This window comes from Agelaius phoeniceus, chromosome 10, assembly GCF_051311805.1.
Source record: "Agelaius phoeniceus isolate bAgePho1 chromosome 10, bAgePho1.hap1, whole genome shotgun sequence".
Lineage (NCBI taxonomy): Eukaryota > Metazoa > Chordata > Aves > Passeriformes > Icteridae > Agelaius > Agelaius phoeniceus.
The window spans coordinates 18,267,698-18,294,383 of NC_135274.1; the positions used below are offsets into that span (position 1 = coordinate 18,267,698).

A 26,686-nucleotide genomic window follows, 5' to 3' on the forward strand; every position below is an offset into this window, starting at 1 on the left:
CCGTGCGCTCACCTTTCCCAAACCCCTCAGTTGTCGTCGTCGCCCCCCCCCCGCACCCTCCCCAAAACCCCTCGGTTTCCCCCATCTCTAAACCTAGCATCCCTTTAGTGCCGTGCCCCCAGCTCAGAGCACGGCACCCCCCGCAGCCCCCAGCCCCACTCCCCCCGCAGCCACCGCGTCTCCCCTCCGCTATTGTCAGAGGGTTGCCTCTGCCTCTGTCTGCGAAATTAATTCGGAGGTGGAGAGGGAGAATTATGTAAAGTGTGGTTATTCTGGAGCGGCGGGGGAAGCGCGGCTGATGGCAAAGTGCCTTTTTGTGTGTTTAATATGCATTTTTTTCCAGCGGTGCATTTTCAGGCGGGTAATTTGCTGTCTTTTCAGACCCCGATCAGTATCATTTCTCTGGCAATGACAGCTTTTATTTGCACTGAAATGAATGCTGCAAAATTTCCAAGAAATAGCCGAGGCCCTGTTGGCTGCCCACCCCCACAGGGCCGGGGCATGGGCACCCACCCCCAGAGCCCTGCCCATGGCCCCACTTGGCAGCAGAGTCCTGGGGTTCTGGGCAGATTGCATGTGCCAGTTTGCACACCCCGAGTGCACAAGGGTGTGTGCTCCCGTGGCTCCCCCCTCCTGGAGCCCTGTGTGCACATCAGGGTGTCACACCTAGGGGTGGGTATATACACCCACACCAACATGTGTGCAAATACAGACAGCCCTTGTGCACGTGTACAGCCCCCAGCACAGCACCCCCTCCCATGTGCACACACACACTCTTTCCTTGTTAATGCATATCCCTGCCTGAACATCTACACACATACACACACACATCCCTGCTTGTGTGTTGGTGGGTCCCCTCCCCACTTTGTATCCCCCAGACCTTGGGATAGCACCCCTGATGCAGAGCACCAGGAGGGTTTGGGGGTCCCCCATTCTCCGGGCTCTACCCCAGCACAGCCCAGCGCTCGGGGAAATCAAGGCACAGAAGGGGCAGGCACAGAAGGGTGCTCTCTGCACAGTCCATCCCCTCTGGGCACAGACAGCAATGAGTGGGAGTCTGGAGGAGATGCAGGGGTGTGAGTGTGGCTGTTTGTCTGCACCTCTGGCTGTTGGGAAAGAGGAAAACTGCTGTTTGTGTAGGTGTGTGCCGCGTGGGCGGTGTGTGCCGGAGCTGGTTTGCCGGAGCCGCGGCGCGGGCGCGCGGTGCTGCCTCTGCAGCGGCCGTGATGCTGCACAGACACACCTGGCTGTGCCTGTGCGTGCCCGTGTCAGCCCCTGCCCGTGCCATGGGCTGTGTGACAGTGTGTCTGCAGTGGTGCCATGGGCAGCACACATGTCCATGCCCCTGCGTGGGCATCTCTGACTGGGACAGCAGCCCTGGATGTGCCCAGGCACGTGTGGCCCAGGTGTGACACGAATGGTGTTGCAGAGCGCTCATGCATGGGCAATGCTGCACCACCCCCTGCAATGCTGTGGGGGCTGCATGGTCCTGTGCCTGGGCTCCCATGCACCCCTAGCCCTGGGACCCTGCCTGCAGAAGTGCTGGTGCCTGGCATGGCCAAGGTTAACTCTGCTGGAGCCCATGGGCACAGTGAGGGGAAGCTTTAATTTAATGAAGTGTGAGGCTTTTTATGGGCTTTTAATTACGTGGTGATAATTAACATTATAGGCCTCCGGGTCCCGCTGGTGCCAGGCTGCCCTGTGCCAGCTTCCGACTGTTTGTAAATAAATCCCGTGGGACGCGTGGTGCTCACCCCAGGGCACCCAGCTCCTGCAGCAGGGAGCAAAGCCAGCCCCAGCCCCTTCCTCCCCAGCCAGGGCACAATCCACTGCAAAATGTGGGTCTCCACCATTTTTCCTCCCAGCTGCACCCAACCACCTGGGTTTTGCCAGCCCTCTGCCTGACCAGAGCTGCCAGCCAGCAGTGCCAAGTTTGGTGAGAGCAGGCACAGGCAGCAGTGCCACACTTGTCACCCCTGCTGGAGCCCAGCCTGGCTGGGAGCAGCCCCCCGTGCTGGGGCTAATAGGAAGCAATCCATCAGACAGCACTGGGCACACTGCCCACCCACCAGGCACCCGATGGATTTATCGTCCAGCACCCAGGCAATTTCCTGCCCTCCTCTAATCAATAAGGGAGGGCAGGGGGCAAGGCCAGCTTCCCCCTGCAGGTCATGATGCGTATGGGGAAATAAAAATGCCCCAAAAAACAGGTCAGGAGACCCAGGTGTGTGGGTAAGGACCCCACTACAAATAATTTCCCCATTTTCTGCCAGCACCAGGGGATCAGCAGCCATAGGGGTGGGGGGACTACAGATTAAAGCATCTGGATAGCCCCCATCTAACAGCACTGGGTGTACAGAGCAAGATCCAGGATGCCATACACTGCAGCCATTAGGGCCAGCACCCGATTGCTTCCCCCACCCATCCAGTCTCACACAGGGAGCCCAGGCCTCCAGGCTCCCCTCCCCCACCCTTTCCCATTTAATTTTTCCTAATGAAAGGCAGGAGGATGGCGGGGAGCTGGGGCACCAAGGTCGAGGCTGCCTTTAATCAATCCCCGCTGCTGGCTGGGTGCCCGGAGGAGCTGGTGGAGGAGAGGATGGGGGCTGCGGCAGGGGAGGAACTACAGAGGGGGTTGCAGGGTGCAGCTAAGGGGCTCCCAGCAGACAACTGGGGCACCCAGTGCTTGCCCCCCCCACCCAGGACCCTGCCATGCCCTACTCCAAAGAAAAGGCACCGTGAATGCACCGTGCTGCCCATCCAGCCCCAGAGCTGTGCCGGGATCCTGCCAGGGCAGCTTTAATCCTCTGCAGGAGACATCCCCAAAAATTAAACCCCCTCCCTGCACCCAGCTCTCACTGTGGGGTACCCTCTTTGCCCTCCAGGATGAAGACACTGAGGCCATCCTCAGGCTCAGGCTGCTAAAGGCACTGGGCAAAGGAGTGTGCAGGGAGCGAGGGGGACCTGGGGGTCACCTAGAGCTGGGTGCTGGTGACGGCACTCACCCCGTGCACCAGCACGGTGGGGCCCAGCCCGCGGGTGAGCAGCTCCAGCTGGTGCAGGTAGAGTGGGTAGAGGCTGGTGTCGGCCGGCGGCCGCGGCAAGTACAGGAAGCGCACGGCCGGCGCGGGGCTCTGCTCCAGGACCAGTTTGTTGGCGGCACGCACGTACTCATCTGACACTTGGGTGGTGTTGCTCGGGAAGTTCACAACCCCTTCCTCCTCTTCCTCCTCCTCCGCTGGCCCTCCTGAGGGTCCCTGGCAGGTTTGCCAGTGCAGGTGGGTGATGGCATCCCAGGGCACCAGCTGGATCTGGGCCTGGATGCGCAGGTCCTTGAGGAGCTGGCGCAGCTTCTCCTCCTGGGCATGGGGCATGGTGCCCGCCTCCACGCAGAGGAAGAGGCGCAGGCGGGCCCGGCGCCAGGCCCGCGCCATGTTGAGGACGCAGGCCATCTGCAGCAGGAACAGGCTGCAGGTGTCGGCATAGCGGGCGCTGTCGGGCCGCAGCAGGTTGACGGGCCAGACGTGGATGGTGGGCGGGGGGCTGGCGGCCCGCCGCAGCTCCCAGGCCTTGTCCAGGCTCTCCAGCTGCCGGGCCAGCAGGACATTGCGAAGCATCTTCAGGGCATCAGCCACAATGCCCACGTACTCCCGGGCTGACAGCAGTTTGGGAGTGGCGGCTGCCCGCAGCGGGGGGAAGCCCAGGGGAACCTCCTCACGGGCGCTGGTGAAGGCAGGGTGCCGGGCCAGACCGTCCTGCGGTGCCTCGTCATCGTAGAAACCCAGCACCAGGGTGTTGGGGCGCATCCCGCCTGCCAGAGAGACCGTGCCAGCCCAGCTGAGCAGAGGCAGAGGGCTCCACCAGCCCTCCTGGCACTGCAGGTGTCAACAAGCCACAGCTTGACTTTGGCATTGCTCACCCTGCCAATTTCAGACCCCTCAGGATCAAACCTAGATAGCTCCAGGACCTGACTCCACTTTTGCACTGCCGACTCAATACCTCTTCCACTTGGCTTTGGGACTGCCCACACTGGGTGCTTCCAAACACTGTGGCATATCTCATCCAGGTATCTTCAAGCCCCTCAACACTGCCAACAGCGATGCTTCCAAACCCCAAACTGCCAACAGCTCATCCCAGATGCTTCCAAGAGCAAATTTGGCTTGGCATCGACCATTCAGGTGCCTCCAAACCCCTTGGCACTTCTCAACCCACAGGGACAGCAGGATGGACCCTCACCCATGTCCAGACCAGGCACCACTTACCAAGGCCAGAAGTGAAGAGGAGCTGCCGGACACCGTGCCGTACTGAGGGTGCAAGGGTGAGGCTGACAAAGGCCTTGACATTCAGTTTGTCCACCAAGCTGAGCCATGAGTCCTGCTGGGGCTGCAGTGGGTCTGAGGGCAGCATGTCTGGGTGGGGAATAAAACCAGCATCAGTGGGACAGATATCCCGTACTGGGGCTAACCCTGGTGTCCACCCCTGCTGCAAAACCCTGTGCCCACCCCAGCACCCATGAGATGGAGAGGTGCTTACAGAGAGGGATATAAAATTTACATAAATGTATAAGAAACCCCAGGCAGCCCCATCCCCACTCCCCAATTTCAGGCCATTAGTCACCACAGCAACAGCAGGGAAGGGGGAACAGAGCCTGTGCATCAGCCATGTCATGTGCCAGGGAGAGCACACGTGTGCACATCAACACACATGAGAGTGCAAACACACCCCAGACACCTGGACACACAGCAGCAGGCATGAGGTGAGGGTGGACACAGGGACACACGTGCAGCAGGCTGTGCAAGTGTGTGCCCACGTGTGTGCTGGGCGTGTACAGGTGCTAACCTGGCTGGCACATGCCTCATATGCACGCCAACACTGACACACGCAGGAGCTCCACGTGCACGTACAGGGATGGACGCTCGTGCACACGCATATGTAAGTGTGTGTGCACAGGAGGCATGGGACAGACACAACTCACTGATGTCCCCATAGCAGCCAAGCCCTATGTGCCACACATGTGCCCAAGATGCTGACATTCCCCAGCCATCAACTGGTCAACAGGGTCAACCCAAGAAGCCCAGGAGTCCTCTGGCACCACAGCATAGTGCAGAGGCCATTAGCACAGGAGACAGTGCAGATCCTCACCCAAGTCCTGCAGCTCCACATGGCCCAGGACGTAGAGGCCGCTCTTCTTGAGGTCATTGACAAAGTCGATGAGGCGGGCGCTGCTTCGTGGGTTCTGCACCATCAGCAGCATCTGTGGGCGCCAGAACTTGACATGGTCCTTCCGCACATCCAGCATCAGCAGGTACTTCCGCACCTGCAGGACGGAGGGAGGGAAACAGATGAGGAACCCTTTTTGTTTCACCAATCCACTCCCTGGGGATGCCAGTCCTGAGGACATGCTGCCCAGGACATAGCTGAGCTGCCACAGGGACACCAGCTTTCCACCCCATAAGGGGACAACAGGAGGACAGCACTTACCTGATGAAAGATGAGGGCCTGGCTGATGTAGCCCCAGGTGCTGCTGGGTGAGAGGTAGTGAAGGGCAAGGAGGAGGAGGAGGAGGAAGCCCAGGCTCGCTGAGGCCGACACAGGGCTGATGAGGAACATCATGACACAGCAGCCTGCGATGCCCAGCAGGCACGTGTGCCAGGTGAAGTACCGGAAAGTGGGCCTGCAGCAGGGAGGAAGGGACACCTGCTATCATGTGGTGCCCATGCTGCCTGTGGGGAGGGCACAGCAAGGGCAGCTGTGCCAAATGGCCACACCACCCACCCCCAGTGATTCTGCTGTGCCAGCCCAGGGCATGTCTGGCACCCCATGTGCCTGGAGGAGAAGTTATGGAGGGGAGATGGTATCTCCCGGGGCAGCGGGCAGCCTGTTGCTGCCAGCCCTGGGCAGACAGGGCAATGATTGCCATGGGGCTGGCACTGTTCTGGAACACCCAGGTAGTAATGGGCAGTGCATGGCAGCGCTGCCAGCCATGGTGCCCGCTCATTCTGGTGCAGGGAGGCAGAGGCGGGGAGGCGAGAAGCTGTTATTTTCTCTAATTGCTGTTTTTCCTGAAAGGTAATTAAAATCCTTTTCCGCTGTGCTTGATGCAGACCTCAGTGAGGGGAGGGGGGAGGAACCAGATGTGGGGTGGGTGAGGAGCCTGTTGCTACCCATCCCAGCAAGCTCCCCCCAGGCACTGATCCTGCCCCATTCCATGCCAAGTCAAGGAAGCAGCTGGGCAGGGCAGATGGGGCCCAAGCCACAGCCTGGCACAGGCATCAGCTCTCCTTTGGGAATGGGGCCTCTGGGGGACTCCCAGGCAGTGCCACCCAGCCCTACCTTAGTGCAACACCTCTGCCCACCTGGGGGACTCTCCGTGCTGTGGAGTCAGCAGCCTGCACTGAGGGCAGTGGGCATCACCCAGGAGGGAGATCAGGCTCCCCCAGCCATTCCCCGCACCCCAGATTTGGGCAGCCCTACGATTGCTCAGCCTCACACCAGAGTACCCCACACCTTGTACCACAGGCTGGGCCTGCCTGCTACACATACTCCTTCTTCCTGGAAGATATTTTCTCCTCCTCCCACCCAGAATCCTCCTTCCTCCCTCCCCCTTCTCCATTAGTTTAATTAGTGCTAATGGAAAGTGGGCTCCATCACTGCTTGGCAAACAGCCCGGGGGATGCCGGCCAGGCCCAGGCTATAAATTACCTCTGGAAGCCTGAGGGGAGGGGGCGGGTGGTACCCATGGTGCTGGATTTATCCGTACCCACTCAGCAAAGCAGTGCCAGTGCACGAGAACCGTGCCAAGCCAGTGCCATTCTAGGACCTGTCCCCTTCTCTCTCCCCAGGCATAGCGGTGTCTTGGTCCCTCTAATGCCCAGGAGAGGAGCTTTCAGCGTCTCTGCCCACCATCTCATCATAAATCTCAGGCACAGGAGTGGCAGGGGAATCACAGATAGAAGAATGGAGGGATGGGTGCCTGCCAAGCATCTCAGCACAGCCTCTCTCCCCTGTGGCAGTGGGTACCTGAAGTTGGGGGCCGAGGCCCATTCCAGTGCCAGGCAGGCCAGGTTGACAGTGGCATAAACCAGGAGGAAGAAGATTGTCACGACACTTGCGATGGTGTTGAGCTTCCCAGAAAAGAGCACAACCTGCAGAGAACACAGGGTGAATGCATGCCCTGGGATGGCACGTCAGACATGTGCCCAAGCCACCCCTGTCCACCTGGGGTGTATCCCACGGGTATGATGGGTAAGGGTACAGACAGGAATCCCTTTCCCTTTTTGTGATTTATCCTTAATTTATGGGATACCTCCCACCTCAGGGAAGGAAGGGCACAACTTCAGTAGGACACCCAGGGCAGGGGGGGCTGGGAGAGGAATTCCACAGGGCAGGGAGACATGCCAGGCTCCACAACACCCAGCCCAGGTGACAACCAACCTTCACCCAGTGAGGCCAGGAAAGAAGCATGGCTGACAAACTCACCTGCACCACCAGCCAGGAGAGGATCACTGCCATCACTGGGTTCCCACTGGCAGATGTCTTCTTGGCCAGCGCCAGTGCCTGGCCTGCAAGGCAGAGCAGGGAGGCTGGGCTGGGATGCTCCAGTAGGCAGCCACAGGTTCAACCACCTGCCAGGAGCCCCATCCCCACCCTGAGTGCTGGGGCGGGGGCAAATTCCAGGACATGCAGGTGACCCAAATGGGCACACACCAACCCACAAACCATCACCTCCACACCAAGAAGGGAGTTCCCTGGTGTCAGGGCTGGTCCCTAGCAGGGACAACCTGCTGAGAGGGCTCCAATGAGTGCCAGGGCAATCTGGGCACTCACCAAAGAGATCATCCCGGGCCAGAGCGTACAGGATGCGGGATGCCCCGATGAGGTTGCTCATGGCTGCAGAGAGAGTGGCAGCATAGATGCCCACAGTGACCAGTGGTGGGAAGATACTGATGTCACGCAAGAAGCCATAGTCTTTCTGCAGGAGGGTCCTGGAGAGGGACACAGACACACTGGCATCTGCTTCAGCCCAGGCCAGCATGCCCTGACACCTGGCACACCCTGGCATGCAGAGAGGTGGCCATACCTGTTGCAGGTGGCACACATGAGGAAAGCCAGCAGGTTGTAGACGAGGTAGGTGAAGAGCACAGCAGAGATGGTGCCCCGTGGGATGGAATAGCTCGGGCGCTTCAGGTCCCCTGTGGGCAGGAGCGGGCAGCATTAGTGCCCACAGGCACAGCACACCCCTGATCTCTCCCAGTTCCTGTTCCTGGTGACACCCTGCCAGGCACCTCCTGTCCATACCTGACATGTTGGAGCCTGCCATGATGCCAGTGCAGCCATTGAACATCACTGCAAAGACGGAGCTGAAGCTCATCATCTGCCCAGTAGTGTAGTCCACATCATACTTACCTGCAGGACACACAGACAGGGGCTGTGACAGGCTGTCCAGGGTGGCACAGGCCCACCACAGGCCCTCTCCTCCATGTCCCCACACACAACCTACAGGAGAAACCATCCCACAGCACCTGCTTTGTGCCCACCAGCTGCCCCCACCCTCGAGCAAGCCCCATGTGATGTGGCAGTGCCAGTGGGCACGGCGGGCAGGTGGGAGAAGCCTCTCCTCACCGCCCAGGTTGTCTCGCAGGGTGTTGAGGGAGAAGCCGGTGAAGGAGCCGTTATCAGTCTCAGTGCCATTGCCATTGGGCAGGCGGATGGGCACCTTCAGGGGCCGTGTGGCAAAGAAGCTGACAAGGATGGTGCCCAAGACAGCTGCAACGATGAGGAAGATGAGGAAGGTGGCCTTGGCGTAGATGGAGGCACCCACAAGGCACACGAGGAGGCAGAGCGCCAGCAGCACAGTGCCATAGAGCAGCTCGTACCAGTAGCTCTGGGGCAGGACATGGACGCCTGTGCCCGCTTCTTGACCTGGGCAGAGACAAGTCAGGATCAGCCAAGCTCAAAGGGGGCATCACAGGGAGCTGAGAGCTACTAGCATTGTGTCAGGCATGATGGGCATCAACTTACTGGCCAGAGGGCTGGGTGGGCCATGCTGGCTCCGCTGGGCATGGTGCTTTGCATGCCTGGCACAGTGCTAGGGCTGCTCAGGTAAGGGACACCTGCTGTCCCCTGCCACCACACAGGGCAGTACTCACCAGGTGGGATCCCAAAGCTGTCCACCACTGCCTCCACCAGCCCCAGCACATAGAGGGCACTGCCACACACATTGGCCAGAAAAAACATGATCCCGATGCTGCCCCCAAACTCCGGGCCCAAGGCACGGCTGATCATATCTTGCTCAAGTCAAGGGAAGATGTCAGCAGCACAAACCACCGTCATTTGCTCCCATCCCTCTCTCCCAGGCCAACAGGGTCCCAGCCTCAGCATGGCACCCCAAGGCCACTGGGTAGTCACTCAGCTTTGTCCCACATGCCCTGTCCCAGCAGCACCCACAGCAAAGGATACAGTAGGCTCCTCCAGCATCCAGTGCCCCGTTGGTGGCAATGGCACACACAGACAGCACCGTCATGCCAATGATGAAATATGCCACTGCAAACATGGCCAGGGCCTGGTACAACCCAGCATGACCCACCACGAACCCTGCCGAGGATGAGAGAGGCCAGTGTGCCCATTAGCTGAGCGTGGACAGAGTCCCTGGGCACTGCCACCACACAGACCTCACCCCACTGAGGCACGTGGCCACTCCCATCCCTGTGCCCACACTTTCACCTAGGACCTGCCAGCCCACTCCCTTCCAGGATGAGGATGCTTCTACCTCCCACCCCCAGCAGCACACACCAGTGTCTCCCTCTCTCAGGGTATCTCCGTTTTCCACCCGTGTCTGGCCCAGGTGTGCTCGAAAACCACACAAACAGGGAAGGGGCTCTGCTGCTGGGACCCCCGTGCCCTGCTGCTACCCTTGTTCCCCAGAGTGGGGAGTCAGGAGCTCCCCACAGGGATCCCCTTGCTGCCCCGCTTGCCTACAGCACAGCAGGAAGTAGAAGCAGTCCGGGTGTCCCCGCCAGCCATGGCACCACTCCCGGGGCGGGTGGGTGTTCCTGCAGAGAGGGGCCCAGAGCCCCCCCGGCCCTGCCCGGGGTGACGGCAGCGATCCTGGCCGGAGCGATCCCGGCTGGAGCGATCCCGGCTGGTGACACTGCGGGCAGGAAGGGGCTGCCCGCGGCTGTGGGCGCTGCCCTATCTCAGCCACAGGCCAGGCCGCGGATGTGCCCGCGGGAGAGGCAAGGGGGGGTGACCGGGGCACAGGCACCGCAAGGAGCCCTCGGGGCGACAGGCTGGGTTTGAGGGCACCCGCTGCGGTCCCAGAGAGCCGGAGGGCATCCGAGTCCCAGATGTAAGGGGGTGTGGTGGAAATAAAGGGATGCCCCAAAAGCACTGTGGGCCTAAGAAGGAAGGGCTGCTAACCCAGGAGATCGGGGGAGCATGTGAGGTGTGGGGGAAGCGGGGAGCTGACAGGGAGAGCCTTGGCCCCCCCAGAGTGGGAAAGTTCCTCTTCCTGGCAGCTTTCCTTCCCCTCCACCCGACACCTCCCCTACAGCCCCGCGGTGCCCGGGGTAACACAGCCCCGGGCGGGGGGCCAGGTCAGGCAGGAAGAGGCCGGTGCCCGCTGTGGGGCTGGGGGAGTCAGAGCCTCTACGAAGTCCCCAGGCAGGGGAGTGAGAAAGGGGTGAATGATGACAGGGGAGCGCCGTGCCCCCATCTCGGGGGTCTCCCAGACAGGGGAATGGTCTCAAGGCCCCCATGGCCCGGCGGGGCCTCCCGGGCACGCAGCCAACTCCCGCCCTGGGTTTTCCGTGGGCGGAAAGCGAAAGAGGAAAAGCTTTTCCCGTTCCCGGACCAGAGCAAACACTGCCCGCCCCGCCTGCCCCGGGCCATGCTGGGGCACCTACCCCTTCAGGCCCCGCAAAGGGCTGCCAGCTGCCCCAGCCCATGCCCATCCTGCCCCTTTCGTCTCCCAGGGGTCACAGTAACAGACTCATAATCAAACTGGCAGCAGACTGGGAAACAATGCGTGCCCTTTGCACACACACAGAGGGGAAGCTGAGTATCTGCTCGGGGACACCAGGGTTGTGCCCTTGGGACACTGGATGAGATGCAGGAGAGAACTGGGGTGTTTGAGCCTGCTACTGCAGGATGTCTGGGAAGCAGCGGGATCCCAGCACTAGAGGACAGGTGGACATGAAGGCACTGGAATCCGGTTTAGGGGAAGACACAGGATTCTACTCCCGGAACATCAGAGTTTTGAACTACAGTCCCTTACGCAGGTCCCTAAGGTCCTAATTGGGTTCCTGTACTGCAGGTTCCTGTCCCTGGGTCCTGAGACCCGAGCCCCCAGCCTAGTGGGGTCAGGTCCCCACCTGACACACAGCACCGGGACCCCAGCCCGGTCCGGAACTGAGCAGGCAGGGGAAAGGCACGGGGACCCCAGACTGTAGGCACTGGGGTACGCACTGGAGCGGAGCACTGGGACTGCAGCAGAGACGGAGGCCCAGGAGAGGGCACTGGGAGGGCACTGGCGACCCGGACTGGGTGGCTCGGGGCTCCAGAGACGGGGGCCCCGGGATTAGACGGGGGCCGGGCTGGGGGTACCAGGCAGAGCTGGTGACTCTCGAGGGGCCCCGGGCCGCGGCCGAGAGCGGGGGCTGCCCCGGGGGCGGCGGCACTCACCGAGGCGCAGGAAGAGGACGACGCTGAACATGGAGAGCAGCGTGGGCACCACAACGCCCAGGAATGTGGGCAGCTTGCGGGGGGCGGCGGCGGCCCGGCCGCGCTCCCGGCCCCGCTCCTCCTCGGCCGAGCCGCCGCACAGGCGGTACGTAAGCAGCGCGCTCCGCTCCGAGCTCGCCATGGCCCGGCCCGGCCCGGCCTGGGCCCCGCCGATCCCGAAAAGCGTCCGGTCCCGGCCCCGGCCCCCGCCCCGGCAGCCCCGCCCGGCGACCCGGTCCCGACCCGCCGGGCCCCGCCCCACACACGGCCCCGCCCACGACCCGCCGCTCAGGCCCCGCCCCCGACCGCGCCCCTCGATAGGCCCCGCCCCGTGCTAGCCCACCATCGAGGCCCGCCCCACCATGCACTCTGCCCCGCCCCTTTAGTGGCCCCGCCCACAGCCCCCCGCTCTTGTCCCCTGTCCCAAAATGCTCTCCCATAATGGTCCCCTCCATCGCCCCCCCAAGCCCCACCCCAACACCCCCACAGTGACTTCCTCCCCAGCCCAAGTCACTCTACACCCCCAACCCTCATCCTCGGCCCTTCCGGGGTCTTCTCACTCTGGTACCCGGCACTGTCTCCCCCACTCGCGTCCTCCGAACTCGCCCCACTCCTCTCGCACCCCAAAACCCGCCCCTGCGTCCCCACGCGCCCCCTGTCCCCGACCCCCCAGTGGCCAACACCTGATACCGGCTCATGTAGCCCCGGGCACCCCCGGGAGCTCCGGTACAGCCCCCGCCCATGTCCGCTCCCCCGCCCCGCGGCGCTGCCGGCCGGGCTCGGCTGCCCGCGCCAATTACCGGACAATTGGGGCCCCGGGGGCACCGTCCCCCCTCGTCCGCTGCCAGGGCTGGGATCTGCCCGGGCCCCGGGGTCCCACTGCCGCCGCCGCCCGGGGCGGCCGAGCGCCTCGCCAATTAGGTTAATGGGGTTGGCACCGGCACCGGGAGCAGGGGGCACGGTGCGGCCGGGGGCGAGCACCACTCCGGCCTCAAGTTCCCGCGTGGGCGCCGACTGCGGTCAGCAGAGCGATTGGACCCCCGCGTATCGCTGGTGGGGGGGATCCGTGCGGGGACACCGGGACGGGGCGGGAGAGCGCTCCCCTGTGTGCTGCGGTGCCGTGTCCCCCCACTCGGCCCCGCCGTCCCCCGTGGGGCGGAGGCACAGCGTGCCCCCGCGGCCGAGGTGGGAGCCCGCGCGGCCGGGGCTTTCATCTGCGGCGGGCCTGTCGCCGTGCCAGCCGCGGGCAGCCCGTGCCTTTGATGTGCCTCTGAAGCGGCATTGTCCGCGCCCCGCTGGCACCATCGCGGCCGGGAGGACCAGGGGGAGCGCGGGCACGGAGCCGCTCCTGCCCCTAATGGGGACGAGCATCCCCCGGACTCGAAATGGGTATGGGGACACGGGCACCCGCTGCACTTACTGGGGGCAGAGAGCGGGGCGTGGGTACCCCCTACGGAGTACAGAGATTTGAGCACGGGCACGCCCTGCTCCCCAGAGGACATGAGGACGCGGACAGCCCTACCCCTAGCAAAGACAGAGCTCTGGACACGGGCACCCATCTCTTCCCCCTAGCAAAGATGGGCATCCCACAAATGGACATGGGACCCAGTAACCCCAGTTCCTTTTACAGGGACAGAGGAGGGGGCATGGGCATCTGCTGCACCCCGAAGAAGTGATGGAGATGCAGCTGCACTTTCACCAAAGGAGCTGAGGCTGGGCTCCTGGGCACACGAGGGTGGCAACTGGGGCAAGGCAGTGGCATCCCAAAATGTGGACCCGCCGACCGGCAGGCACATAGCAAACTGTCCAGTTGGGCTGGTGAGTGTAGCCCTCCAATCCCTGGGGCCAAAGCTGCCCCCAACCCGGGTCCTCTGCTAGAGAAGAGAAGCAAGAAGGACAGCCGGTGACTCGGTCCCACCTGCCCCGGCCGGGGCACGTCTTCCTGCCTGCACCCTGCACAGAACAGGGCATACTGCGGCGAGGGGCATCGGAGGGGTATCCCCGGGGGCAGCCGCTGCTCAGCACGGGGGTGCAGTGCCCTTACGCGGGGCGATCCGTTCAGCCAGGCTTGGGCTGGCACAGAGAGCGGGGACCCCCGCCCCGGACACCCCCGCCTTCCCTTCCCCCGCCTGGTGCGCTCGGCCGCTCCCGGCCCGCTGCCCGCCTTTGAAACCGCCGGCGGGGCTCCCACGCCCAGCCCGGGCCCCCCGCGCCCGCAGCCGCCGGTGCGTTCCCACCCGCCCGGGGCCCGCAGGAGGGAGGGTGGCGCGGCCAGGGCTTGGCGTGAAAATGATCAAGGGCCGCGGGCAGCGCCGGAGCGCAGCGCCCGTCTGATGCTGCCCGCCCGGAGGCCTCGTCGAACAAAGGCGGCATTGAGGCCCCGGCTGCGCCCCCCCCCGCGCCCCCCGCCCCGAGCTGGCATCTTGGCGCGACATTAATGAACTCGCCTGTTTGTGCTCCCCGGCCCCTCTCTCCTCCCACCGCCCGGGGGGCACCGTATATATCCATCCCTCCTTGCCTGCCTCGGGCATTTCGGGGGTTCCCCCCGCCTGCCCCCCTTTGCCCGCCCGGGGATGGAGCAAAGAGGGAAGAGGACACGGGATGGTCTTCTCGGGGTCCGGCTGGTCCCCCCCGTGCTTTTGCTGCCGCTGCTGCAGCTGGTGGGGGGGGCTCCCCTGGGCCAGAGGCTGTACCCCATGCCAGCCAGCATCCTGCAAGGTCAGTGGGGCACAGGGACGGGGGTGTCTTTGCGGGAGAGTCTGGCTGCAGATGGGGTGGCTGTAGGAGACAGGACCCTTGGGTTCACTCTCAGGGACGGTGGCAGCACAAGCAGGATGGCCAGGTCCTTATCAAAACCCTCTAAAATCCAGGGCATGTCTGTGCTGCCTGCACTGAGTGTCAAGTGCTGCCAGTGGCACTAGGGGACCCAGGGGGTGCAGGGAGTGCTGTGGTTTATGCTCTGCAGCACCAGCACTGTGCCACTTCCAGGGGACAATCTGCCAGGGCATGGAAGGTGGCTCTGCATGGGTACAGGTGGTCACAGATAGAGGCACAAGGGGGCATGCACACAAAAGGCAGGCACAGGGCTGCACACACATGGGCACATGCAGGAACATGCAGACATGGGCACACGGACCCTGGTACAACCAGTGTGCACTCAAGAGTGTGCACAGAGGTACACGTGGGCACACCTGCCTGGGCTCACACCCTGTCTCCATGTAAAACAGGAACACAGAGTCCTGGGCAAACACCCAGGTGTGCGTGTGCCAGCTGCAGCAGGGAGGTGACACTGGTGGCTGTCACTGTAGGCAATGTCAAAGTTCACAGGCCATGCCCAGCCTGACACCTGCTGTGGCAATACCAGGGTGCGGGCACCAGGCGGGCTGGGGACACCCCGTGGCTGTGGTGGGGGCAGCAGTGGGGACTCTGGGGGTCTGAGCCCCCTGTGTGCACCCACCAGCGCTGTCAAGCCGCGGGACGCTGGTGCTGGAGGCGGCCCTGAGGAGCGCCCTGCTGGCACTGGAGCGGGCGCTGTCTGAGCAGCAGCGGCAGCGCGGCGCCTGCGGGCTCTGTGCCCCCTGCCTCTTCCCACCCTGCGCCAACATCACCGGCCGCTGCCCACGTGAGTCATGACCCCATTGCCCCCACTGCCCTGCCCTGTCCCCAGGAGACCCTACCCAAATAGAACCCAGGATCCCCAGCCAAACGCAGCCCAGAACCAAACACCATCCCATGCCCAGAAGATCCTACCAAAACCTGCGCCCGTGCCTGGAGACTCTACCCAAATATTTGGATGCCTACATCATCCACTAGAAATCCTATCAAAATGATACCCCAAGATCTTAACCCAAACCATACTCATCCCCTACAGGCTTAACCTACAGGCTTTTACCAAAACAGCGCCCTGACTCCTGAAATATATCCTAACTGCTAATGATCTTGCCCAAGCAGTTCCTATTGTATCTAGATCTTACCCAATCACCTGGAGCCCTATCCAAATCATTACCTAAACCCTTGTGAATTTTTCAGATATTCACCCCAAAAACGTACCCCAGTACCCAGAAGACCCTACCAAAACATGCTGACTCCACAGCCTATCATACTCCCTTCCCACCCATCCCAAAGCAGAGCCTGGGTTGGCCTGGGCAGTGGAGCACAGGGAGGACACGGCGATGCCCACAGCCCTGCTCTCCTTGCAGCGCCAGCTGTGTCCCCTGCCATGCCCCCCAGCTGCCAGGCCCTGCTGGATGCCCAGGCACTGCCCGAGCTGCCCCAGCGGAACCGGGCACTGAGCCAGGCCTGTGCCCCCTACCAGCGCCTGTGCCCCCCCGAGGGGGCCCTGCACACCTGCACCCCGCTCAGCGCCCAGCTCTGCCACCGCCGCCTCCAGGAGTGCCGTGAGTGGGCACCTGCACCCCCTGCACCCTCCCAAAGATGGGAGACCCTACAATAACAAATGGGATATCCCCAGGGGATGCTTGGAAGGGATATGGGGTGCTGGGGTGATAGAGGGTGTTGGGATGGAGTGAGGAGATGGTGGAGGTGAGGGTATGGTAGAGTGATAAGGGATCTCTGGTGGGATGGAAGGCTGGGAGATGGATCTGGGAAGGGAATTGGAGATTTGGGGGATGGAGGTATTTGGAGTGATGAGCAAATTGGGCTGGGCTGGGACACTGAGGGGCAATGAACAATCTGCGGTGGGAGAAGTGAGCAAGGGGAGATGGGGATACTCGTCACTGGGGGTGATGAGCACTCCCTGGGGTGGTACAGGGATGTTTGTTCGGGCTGATGGGGGTCTGGGGAACTGAAAGGAACTTGAGCGACTTGAGGACAGCAGGGCTGTGGTGGTGACATCGCGGGGGAGTGTCCCCCACATGCCATGACAGCCTGTCCCTGCAGAGACGGTGGCCGCAGCCCCGAGTCCTGACGCAGCAGCGGAGGCGACAATGCCAGGTGAGCCGGAGCGGCCCCGCCGTGCCCACACCACCCCCCCACCACGCCGGCGGGCGCCCCCGGCCCCCGGCTGCCTGCTGGGCCGGGGGGCAGAGGTTAGCGTCGGCAGCTGCCGGGCTGCGGGGTGCCCCCGGCCCTCCGCCCGCTCGCCTCCGTGAGCACGATGAGGCTTGACAGCGCGCCCGACGCGCCTCATGTCCCGCCACCCCCTCCACCTGCCACGGCCATCGCCGGCCACCCGAGCCCACCTGGGAGACGGGGTGTCCGGCAGCCGGCCAGCAGGACGCTCCCCTCATCCCGACTTTGTCCCCCAGGGAGCTGCGGGCGCCGCGGGGTCCCGCAAACCAACGGCACAGCCCCCCGCGGCCGGATCATGGGCGGCAGCGTGGCCCCGCGGGGAGCCTGGCCCTGGCTGGTGTCGGTGCGGCTGCACGGGGAGCTGATGTGCGGAGGGGTGCTGGTGGGGCGCTCCTGGGTCCTCACGGCGGCACACTGCTTTGGCGGGTACGGTGCGGGCACGGCAGTGCGGGAACGATGCTCTGCAGAGGCGGGCACAGGGAAGCACCATCACCCCTGTAACCGGCTGCCCCTCACCCCGCCAGGAACCGGAACGAGCTGGCCTGGACAGTGGTGGTGGGCGACCACGAGCTGGGCAAGCCGGGAGCGGGCAAGCGGGCAGTGCCCGTCCGGCGCATCCTGCCTCACCCTAAGGTCGGTGGAGGTGGGCACCACCCCCACCTCCCTGTGCATGCCCCAGGGGCCCACACCGACATCCCCACACCGACATCCCCACATCTCCTTCCAGTTTAACCCCAAGACGTTCCACGGGGACCTGGCGCTGCTGGAGCTGGCAGTGCCGCTGGCCCCATCACCCACCGTCAGCCCCGTGTGCCTTCCCGGCGGCTCCGCGGAGCCCAGCCCCGGCACCCCCTGCTACATCGCGGGCTGGGGCTCCCTCTATGAAGGTAAGAGACTTCGTGGGATGCTCCCCTCTGTGCCTTCTCTGGTGCCCAGCCAGCGCCCCGAGGCAGGGCAGGGGGATGTGAAAGAGAGATGTATGAGCACAGGGGACCCCGTAACGGGTGCCTTGCCTGGCAGAGGGACCAGCAGCTGACGTGGTGATGGAGGCACAGGTGCCCCTGCTCAGCCAGGAGACGTGCCGGGGTGCCCTGGGCAAGGACCTTCTCACCAGTGCCATGTTCTGTGCTGGGTATTTGTCTGGAGGCATCGACTCCTGCCAGGTAACACCGTGCCTGAGGGACTGTCAGCACCCCACTTCAAAAATCCCTCACACAGTGCTGGGCACTTACACAGCCCATCAGTATGGATGGGGCCCCAGCCCAGCCCAGTGCACTGGCATTTCCCCTGCAGGGCGACTCAGGGGGGCCGCTGGCATGTGAGGACCCCACTTCGCACCACTTTGTCCTCTACGGCATCACCTCGTGGGGTGACGGCTGCGGCGAGCGGGGCAAACCAGGAGTCTACACGCGTGTCACTGCCTTCACGGACTGGCTGAGTCTCCAGATGGACTGTGAGTGCTCCTGGCCGCACCGCAGGGGGCACGGAGATGCCCAGGGGGTTTTCAGCACTCATGGCAGCGCCGGTTCTCTCACAGCTGCCCCTGGCAGCCGAGAGCCGAGCTGCTTCGACCTGCTGGCCGTGGCGCAGCTGCCCCCCGAGCAGCAGTCCCTGGAGCGCGCCCGTCTCTGCGCCTTCTACGCCGGCTCCTGTCGGGCTCCTCAGGGCCGGGCCACCTGTGCCCGCCTGGCTGAGGACACCTGCCATGCCAGGACGAGGCGATGTGGTGAGCTGGGGGTCGTGCCAGGGCTAGGGTGTAGGGAGGGACCCCATTTCTGGCGTGGGACCAGGGTCAGGTCTCTCCCTCTATGCCCACAGAGCTGCACTCCTATGCCCAGACCTTGGTGGATCTCTTGCACCAGGCTGGGGACTTCATCCGAAACCAGTTTGATTTCTCCTTCCTCACCCGCACTCTGCCCCAGCTCCTGGGCAAGATCTACGGGCACTTCTTCCCTCCCCGTGTCCGCAGGGATGCCCCAGGTACTCTCCCAGGCTGGACCACCCCATGACCACTTGGGGTCCCCTCAGTCTCTCCTGTTCTGGTGGCTGGAGCACCAGCAGCCTGCCCTGGCTTCCCAATAGGGCTCCTCTATCCTTTGTCCTGTCCTTTTCTTGTCCCCACAGGCCTGGCTGTGGCAGGGGGCCAATCCAGCCCCACAGCAGTGGGACCCCAGAGACCCCTCAGCAGGTGAGGCATGGTGGGCCACGGGATGAGGGGCTAAAGAGGCTGGGGAGGTGGCTGAGATACTGGTGGGCACTGACATGGCATTTTGGGGACATCCTGAAGCATTGGGATCCTGTTCCTGCTGCTACCAGGGCACTCCCCCAGGGTGATCAGGTGGGGTGCAGAGGGTGGCACTGCCCACCCAGTCTGAGCTCACCCCATTGTGCTTCCAGGTGGGGGAGCAGGCAGCTGCCCCCCTTTGCAGAGCTTTTTGGGGTAGTGGGACCCCAGCTGCAGGACTGGGTGGAGGCTCTGAGGACTGTGGCAGGGGGCAGCCACCTGGTGACAGCACGGGACAGGGAGCAGCTCTCTGGGGAGATGCAGCTCTTCCTGCAGGTATGTGGGGAGGGACAGGCTGGGGGACCTCTGTCCTCTTGTGACTGGGCCACCATGGACCAAACCCCTTCAGTTCCCCTGTATCCCCTCCTGACATCCCTTGGGTCCATTGTCCTCTGTGCAGTTGCAGAAGTGGCATCTCTCACTTTGCCACCACTGAAGGGGCATCTCACCCTCCCCAAATAAACCAGTGCTCTGAGTCCAGCCAGTGCAGAGCCAGCCATGGGTCTGACCCTGCAGCTTAGGATCTGACCCAACACAGCCACAAAGCACTTGCATGTCACCAGTGCCCTGTCTGACACCAGCACACCCATGCCCTGCACTCTGCCCCCATGCACGTGGCTGTGCCCACGGGTGCCCTGTGGGTGCCCTATCATCTATCCTGTCCCACTCTTCCCTTCATCAGGGTGATGATGTGGTGGAGGAGATGGTGGCACAGGGACAAGCCTTCCTCTCCCAGCTGCGGGCAGAGCTGGACCTTGGCACCACCCTGGAAGCCACGGAGCCACAATGGGCATCTGGAGAGCTGGCAGGGACCCCCGTGCCAAGCCACGAACCCCGTGAGCCTGGAGGGACTGGGGCCAATGGGGCAGTAGGGTGTCCATCCACTGGCCAGCTCTGTGCCCAGCCAGTGCCCGCTGGCGTTTTACACCTCTCTCGGTGGCAGGGAGGGAGAAACGGGAACTGGTGCCCACGGAGCTGCCCAGGGTGGAGGAGGAAGAGGAGGAGGAGGCAGGTGTGGGCAGAGGTAAGCTCCCACAGATGCTACGGAGTGCAAGGTATCACCATGGGAATGGTGAAAGCCCAGCCTTGCACCCCTGTCTTTTGCTATACTCCCCCCCTCTGCCCGTGCTCCCCGGTGTCCCCAGAGCAAGGGTGCTCCTCCCTGTGGTGGGCAGCAGCACGGTGCCTCCACGATTGATCCCTGATGTCCCCTCCATGTCTCCGCTGCCTGTCCCGGGGGTGCAGCCTGCCCTGGCCTCAACGCGTCGGCAGCGCGGGTGGGCGCAGTGCGGGACCTGTACGCCTGGGTGCTGCGCGTGCCCGAGGCACAGCTGGCCATGACCTTCCAAGAGGTGAGTGCCACACACCCTGGCAGTCAGACAGTGCCAACCCCCGCCTGCCACTGTCCCACTCTGCCCGTGGCTCCCCTGGGCCTCATGGTGCTGTTGTCTCCCCACAGATCCTGGTGGACTTGGGCTCCAAAAACACCAAGGGACTGTACCGGGCGCAGGTTCGGGCCACTGTGGGGGGCCGCCCCACAGCATTCACTGGCCTTGTGGGGCTGGACAGTGACACACTGGCCCGTAGCATGCCTGGCCTGGTCGCTCTGGCGCTTGAAGCGCTGAAAACCTAAAGGGGCAGTGTGCTGGCATGGGGAGAAGGCACTGGGGCAGGTGTCCCTTATGTCCTTCAAACACACTCCACTCCCAGTTTTAGGCTCTTCCACCCCTTTCTCCCCAGTTGTACCTCAGTCTCTCTTCCCACCAGCATTTCCTTACTTCCCCAGGGCAATGGGGCCCTGGCAGGTACCTGAAGCATCTCAGCCAGGAATCACAGTCCTCCTCTCCCCTGGAACCACGACCTTCACAAGCCCACCCTCACCCCATCTTCCCCAGAGGCACCTGAGATGTTATTTATTTGTACAGAGAAGTTTTATTTTTCAATAAAGAAGGGCTCTATTTTCCAGTAGCTGGTGAATGTGAAGCAAGTGCTGTCCCACACAGTGCTGGTGAAGTGGGTGACAGTGGAGGGACTTTCCAGGGCAGCTATGATATCCCATTGCACCCCCCTTCCTATCTCCCTTGTACTCTGAAATGATGCCTCCAGCCTTGGTTCCTGCTGTGCCCACCCTGGCAGAGACTCCCCAGCCCCTTCCCCAGGGGTCAGACACCCTCCTGTCCCCACAGCACCCACAGCACACCACTGGTGCTCACCCTGGTGACACCCTCCAGGACCCACATGAAACCTCCTGATGCAGGGGCCGAGTGTGCCCAGGGTCAGTGGTCAGAGGTGGGTGCCAGCCCTGTGCTTGGGCATCAGTGGGTACCCTGGGGACCCTGCTGTGGGAACCCTGCCACTCCGAGCAGCGTCACTGGGACTGCTGAGCAGCAGGGCAGGGATGACTGCCCCCTATGCCCAGCAGTGCCTGTGCTGCAGTGCCCAGGCTCAGGCTGACACCCGTGGGGCCAGCAAGGCCAGCTGTGCCTGCCCATCTCCCCTTCCCTGCACGTGGGGTGCCGGAAGAGAGGGGCTGGAGCAGCTCCCTGGTGCCGGCACCCTTCCCCCTCAGCACCTGGCACCATCCATCTCCCGCTCCCTCCGGCAGCCGGACATCCGCTCAGCCGGGCCAGGCAGGGAGGCAGCCAGGGCCTGGCACGGCGTGAGGGCACCGTGGGCACAGCATGGGGAGCCTGCTGGAGCACCTGGCCCTGCTCGGGGCACTGATGCTGTCGGGTGAGCAGGGGCTGGGTCATGGGGTGCCCTGCTGCTCTGCTGCATGGGGTGCCCAGGGGGTTATGGGCCCCCTCAATGGGGTTGGTGGGGGATGATGGTGGCAGGGTCCAAACTGGGCACCAGGGTCCCCAGGGCTGCCTTTTGGGTATTACCTGGCAGAGTCTGCTCACAGCATGTCCTTTGTGCTTCTTCCCTGGCTGTGCCTCCCAGAGCCATGTCCCTACCCAGGCTATGTGCTGTCAGTGCACAATGTCATTGTGTCCATGTGTCCCTGTGTCTGTCTGTGCCAAATCTATCACCATGTGTCCCTGCACACTCTGGGTCTGTGTCCATGAGTCCATGCGTGTTCTGTGTGTACAGCCTCTATGGACATAGTTCCACCATGTCTGTATCCAAATGTCTCGTGTCTGTGTCCTTCTCTGTGCTGGGTTTGTGTCTGTGTGTCCCTCTGTGTCTGTGCCCACGTCCTTGTCCCGTGTGACCATGTGTGACCATGTGCTCCCACGTGTCCGTCATTCCTGCACATCCATGTCTGTTCTCCTGTGCAGCACAGGCATGCAGTGTCCTGGCCTGTTCCTCTCCCCTCTATTCTTACACCACCCTGTCCTTGCTGAGCATCCCTAGGGGCCCAGTAACCCCTGAGCCCCCTGGTTTGCCTGACCCCACACCCCCAGGTGGGCTCTGCGTGAACCACGAGGAGCGGCTCATCCACCACCTGTTTGAGGAGAAGGGCTATGACAAAGAGCTGCGCCCTGTGGTCTCCACTGACGAGGTTGTGGATGTCTACCTGGCCCTCACCCTCTCCAACCTAATCTCACTGGTGAGCCTGGTGGGCAGGGCCCACTCTGGGGTGTCCCCCAGCCATGCCTCGCCCCTAGGGCTGGTTGCATGGGGGGGAACCCTGAGGCTGCTGTCCCAGCCCTGGCTGGTGAGGGTTGGGGGTCCTGGGCTGGGGGGACACCCTGGCATCTCACTGCCCCATGTTGCTGTTTGCAGAAAGAGGTGGACGAGACGCTCACCACCAACGTATGGCTCGAGCACGTGAGTAGGGACAGGTGCCACAGCATCAGTTGTGCCACCATGGGGTGGCCCAGCATGGTGAGGGGGTGACCTGAGGATCCTCCCCTCCAGGGCTGGACCGATTACCGCCTGCAGTGGAACAAGTCTGAGTTTGGGGGCGTTGAGGTGCTCCGCCTGCCGCCAGACATGCTGTGGCTGCCGGAGATAGTCCTGGAGAACAAGTGAGCTGTGCCTTAATTTCCCCTCCCAACCCTTCTGAACCGTTCCCAGTGCGTGTCCAGGACTCCCCTGGCCCCTTCCCAGCTGTGCCATAACCTTGTGTCCCTGCTGGCACAGCAATGATGGGCTCTTCGAGGTCGCCTACTACTGCAACGTCCTCATCTACGACACGGGCTACGTCTACTGGCTGCCCCCCGCCATCTTCCGCAGCACCTGCCTCATCAACGTGGACTTCTTCCCCTTCGACTGGCAGAACTGCTCCCTCAGATTCAGGTGCTCACGCTGGCTGGGTCAGGGCAGCAGTGTGGCTGTGTCATGCCTGAGTGTTTGCTGCTGCTAGCACCTCCCCATGCTGTCAAGGTGCAAGGGGCGTAGGTGACTTGGGGCTTAAGTCCATTATGCTGGAGGTCAGGGTGGGTTGGGCGGTGGGTACCCAGCAGCCCCTCACTGTCTGACCCCCTGGCTGTGGTCCAGGTCGCTGGCATACAGTGCCCTGGAGATCAACATACACTTGAAGACAGACAGTGACCCAGACACAGGGAGGTCTTACCCAGTGGAGTGGATCATCATCGACCCTGAAGGCTTCACAGGTAATGCTGGTGCTCTCTGTCATGTCCTGTGGCAGTGGGACACCTGTAAAGGTGAGAGGCAGGGGGGGCATTCTGAAGTGGGGGCACATTGCCATGGAGAAACTTCACTACCTGGGGCTTTGGCATCCTGGCACTCATTCCACCTTGGAATGCTGTCCACACCCTGAGGGGGGAGATGGTGCTAGGGGACCTGGTAAGGACGGCCATGGCAGGTGTCCCCCATGCTGTGTGCTGTCCCCTGTGCCCGGCAGAGAATGGGGAATGGGAAATCATCCACCGCCCAGCCCGCAAGAACGTCTACCCTGACATTCCCCCGGACACCAGTGAGCACCAGGACATCACTTTCTACCTCATCATCAAGCGCAAGCCGCTCTTCTATGTCATCAACATCGTCATACCCTGCATCCTCATCGCCTTCATGGTCATCCTGGTCTTCTACCTGCCCGCCGACAGTGAGTGAGCCCTGTGGCACATGTGCCAGTAATGGGAGTCACATCCATGGGGCACCTCTGTGTCCCACACCTGCACCAGGCAACACCCCAATGTCCAACATGAGGACATCCTAGAACTGGAATATCCCCAGTAGAACACCACCACCCCAGCCAGGCATCCTGGCAGAGATGCACTTGAGCACAGGATATCCCATGTGGGACCCATGAGTACTCCCATAACAGAAAACCCCTTATGGGGCACTGTGTCCTGGGACACTGGAAGGGCAATCCTGGCACTGGGGACTCTGCTAGAGGTACCTGGGGCAAGGTTTGCCCTGAGCTTACCTGTTCTCCAGGTGGTGAGAAGATGACCCTGGTAATCTCAGTGCTCCTGGCCCAGTCTGTCTTCCTCCTGCTGATCTCCCAGCGCCTGCCTGCCACTTCCCACGCCATCCCCCTCATTGGCAAGTGAGTCCTGGGCACCACTGAGTGCAGCGGGGTGTTGTGGAGTCCCTTGGTGCCAGAGGGCAGCTCTGCCTGTGCCCAGTCCCTGTGGCAATGCCAGCTCCAAGGCCATGCTCCCTCCCAGGTACCTGCTTTTTATCATGCTTCTGGTGACAGCCGTGGTGATCATCTCCGTCGTGGTCCTCAACTTCCACTTCCGCACCCCCAGCACCCACATCATGTCTGACTGGGTCAGAGAGGTGAGCGGGGTGTGGGCTGGGGTGGGTGCACTGCTGGGCACAAGGGTCACACTGTACCCCACAGAGGGCATGGGACAGCAGAGCCCTGGCATTGCATCTGTGCCAGATGGAGTTTGTGGGCAGAAAGTGGGGACAAGGCAGCAACACACTGGGGAGGTGGCCAAGGGACATGACACTCCTTCTGGTGTCCCAGGTCTTCCTGGAGAGCCTGCCCCGGCTGCTGGGCATGACACAGCCGAGCGAGAGCCCGGCGGGCGCCCCCTGCATCCGGCGCTGCAGCTCGGCCGGCTACATCGCCAAGGCAGAGGAATACTTCAGCGTCAAGTCCCGCAGCGAGCTCATGTTCGAGAAGCAGTCGGAGCGGCACGGGCTCACCAGCCGCATCACCCCGGCCCGTGAGCCACGGCCCCACCGCGGGGACAGGGGAAGGGTGGCGGGGCCGGGTCTCCAGGGCTGGCAGCCCTTCGGGGCCCATCTCACGGCCCCTTCTCTCATCCCCAGGCTTGGTGCCATTGGGCATGGACTCAGGTGAGGAGCAGCCCTACGAGCACCTCAAACCCGTCATCGACAATGCCAACTACATCGTCAAGCACATGAGGGATGAAAACAGCTACAATGAGGTGGGGACATGGGCACTGGGAGGGCAGGGGGAGCTCTCTGTGCCCCCTGTGCTCCTGCACTGCCTGGCTCCTGGCTCTCTCCACAGGAGATTGACAACTGGAACCGCGTGGCCCGGACCCTGGACAGCCTGTGCTTCTTCCTCATCACCCCCACGCTGGTGGTGGGCACCCTCTGGATCTTCCTCATGGGTATCTACAACCACCCACCACCACTGCCCTTTGCCGGAGACCCCTACGACTACCGGGAGGAGAACAAGCGCTTCATCTAGGGGGCTGTGGGGATCCCATGTGCCAGCCTCTCCCCCACCTGTCTTGGTTTGGGAAAATAAAACTTCTTGCCATGGGGCACTGAACAGGTGGCTGCCTTCAGTGTGCCCCAATGGGCATGATGCCCAACCTGAACACTGTGTGTGTGCTGGGGAGGGCGATGCCCACCCAGGGAATGGTTGTTGTTGGATGTCCTGAGTGTGGTGGACCCCAGCTGTGGCCAGAAGGGGTGTGGTGGCACTGGCCCTGCTACCCCTGTGGGCTGGGCACTTGGGGCAGGATGGGCTGGGGAAGGAGTTGTTCCCCCCAGCATGGCACCATCCCCTGCAGACCCACTGCAGTTGGCAGAGATGCCATCAGTGCCCACATTTCTCCCCTACCCCCATGATCCCCCATTCGGCCCCACAGTGTCCCCCCAGCACTCCCCATCCCGCAGTGCAAGGCAGGGGGCCCAGAGAGGTGTCTCCTTCCCCAGCTCAGCAGTGGCATGCCAGGGCTCTGGTTTCAGGGGACACCTCTGACGTCCCCCCACCGGCAGTGGCCCAGGACAGCTGTCACATCCTCTCCACTGAGCCAGGAATCTCACCACACCCCCATGCCCCCATCCCCCCCTCCCCGTGACCGTCCTACACAGGGGCTGGAAGGATTTGAACCCCCGGGGGGGCATCACTCCCCAGGCTGATGTGATGGGACTTGCCTGCCCCTTCCCCACCCTGTATTCTGGGGGCAGCCTCTGCCGTGGCAGGGACAGGACGTGCTGGCAGGACGGCACCCCTTTCCCATAACCTGCAAGGAGATGCATCCCTTTATGGGAGACACGGGGAACCCACGGCACAGAGCTCATTTTACCCCTTGCCCCAGTCCCAACCTCTCCGGCACAAAATTCCAGAGGAGCTTCCCAGCTTCTGGCATGGCCCCACCAGCGGGGGCAGTGGGTGCTCACCCGTCCCTCCCGGGCCCCCGTGGCTGTTGGGAACAGCTGACGGTGGCAGGGGACAGCTGTCCTGTCCCAGCGGGCGCCAGGACAGCGGGGCCAGAGCGCGTCGGCGCAGGCGGCCGAGCGGAG

General features: G+C 62.8%; 3 protein-coding genes across 4 annotated transcripts; 2 read left to right on the forward strand and 1 right to left on the reverse strand.

The window, feature by feature from the left end:
• Positions 1-397: 397 nt before the first annotated feature.
• Positions 398-11,951, reverse strand: SLC12A9 (solute carrier family 12 member 9). Its single transcript, XM_054639327.2, has 13 exons — positions 11,683-11,951; positions 9,460-9,594; positions 9,150-9,287; positions 8,623-8,922; positions 8,299-8,406; positions 8,081-8,192; positions 7,828-7,985; positions 7,480-7,562; positions 7,021-7,145; positions 5,482-5,674; positions 5,143-5,317; positions 4,263-4,409; positions 398-3,811 (listed from the first exon to the last, which is right to left on the reverse strand). Exons 1-13 carry the CDS (start codon positions 11,861-11,863, stop codon positions 2,976-2,978), a joined length of 2,691 nt encoding a protein of 896 aa, XP_054495302.1. The 5' UTR covers positions 11,864-11,951; the 3' UTR covers positions 398-2,975.
• A 2,239-nt stretch (positions 11,952-14,190) lies between these two features.
• PRSS56 (serine protease 56) lies at positions 14,191-21,395 on the forward strand. Its single transcript, XM_054639633.2, has 17 exons — positions 14,191-14,439; positions 15,182-15,343; positions 15,921-16,118; positions 16,621-16,674; positions 16,989-17,178; positions 17,277-17,385; positions 17,480-17,639; positions 17,773-17,915; positions 18,046-18,205; positions 18,290-18,478; positions 18,571-18,732; positions 18,877-18,940; positions 19,150-19,312; positions 19,719-19,872; positions 19,980-20,060; positions 20,282-20,388; positions 20,496-21,395. Exons 1-17 carry the CDS (start codon positions 14,295-14,297, stop codon positions 20,667-20,669), a joined length of 2,415 nt encoding a protein of 804 aa, XP_054495608.2. The 5' UTR covers positions 14,191-14,294; the 3' UTR covers positions 20,670-21,395.
• Positions 21,392-25,630, forward strand: CHRND (cholinergic receptor nicotinic delta subunit). 2 transcript variants are annotated; one of them, XM_054639443.2, is made up of 12 exons: positions 21,392-21,769; positions 22,444-22,589; positions 22,766-22,810; positions 22,901-23,010; positions 23,126-23,281; positions 23,483-23,598; positions 23,850-24,050; positions 24,386-24,497; positions 24,619-24,733; positions 24,927-25,128; positions 25,235-25,353; positions 25,440-25,630. In XM_054639443.2, exons 1-12 carry the CDS (start codon positions 21,718-21,720, stop codon positions 25,620-25,622), a joined length of 1,557 nt encoding a protein of 518 aa, XP_054495418.2. In that variant the 5' UTR covers positions 21,392-21,717; the 3' UTR covers positions 25,623-25,630. The 2 variants fall into 2 exon arrangements, with proteins under 2 accessions (XP_054495418.2, XP_077040158.1); XM_077184043.1 differs by lacking the exon at positions 21,392-21,769 and having other exon boundaries at positions 21,849-22,589.
• Positions 25,631-26,686: the final 1,056 nt, after the last annotated feature.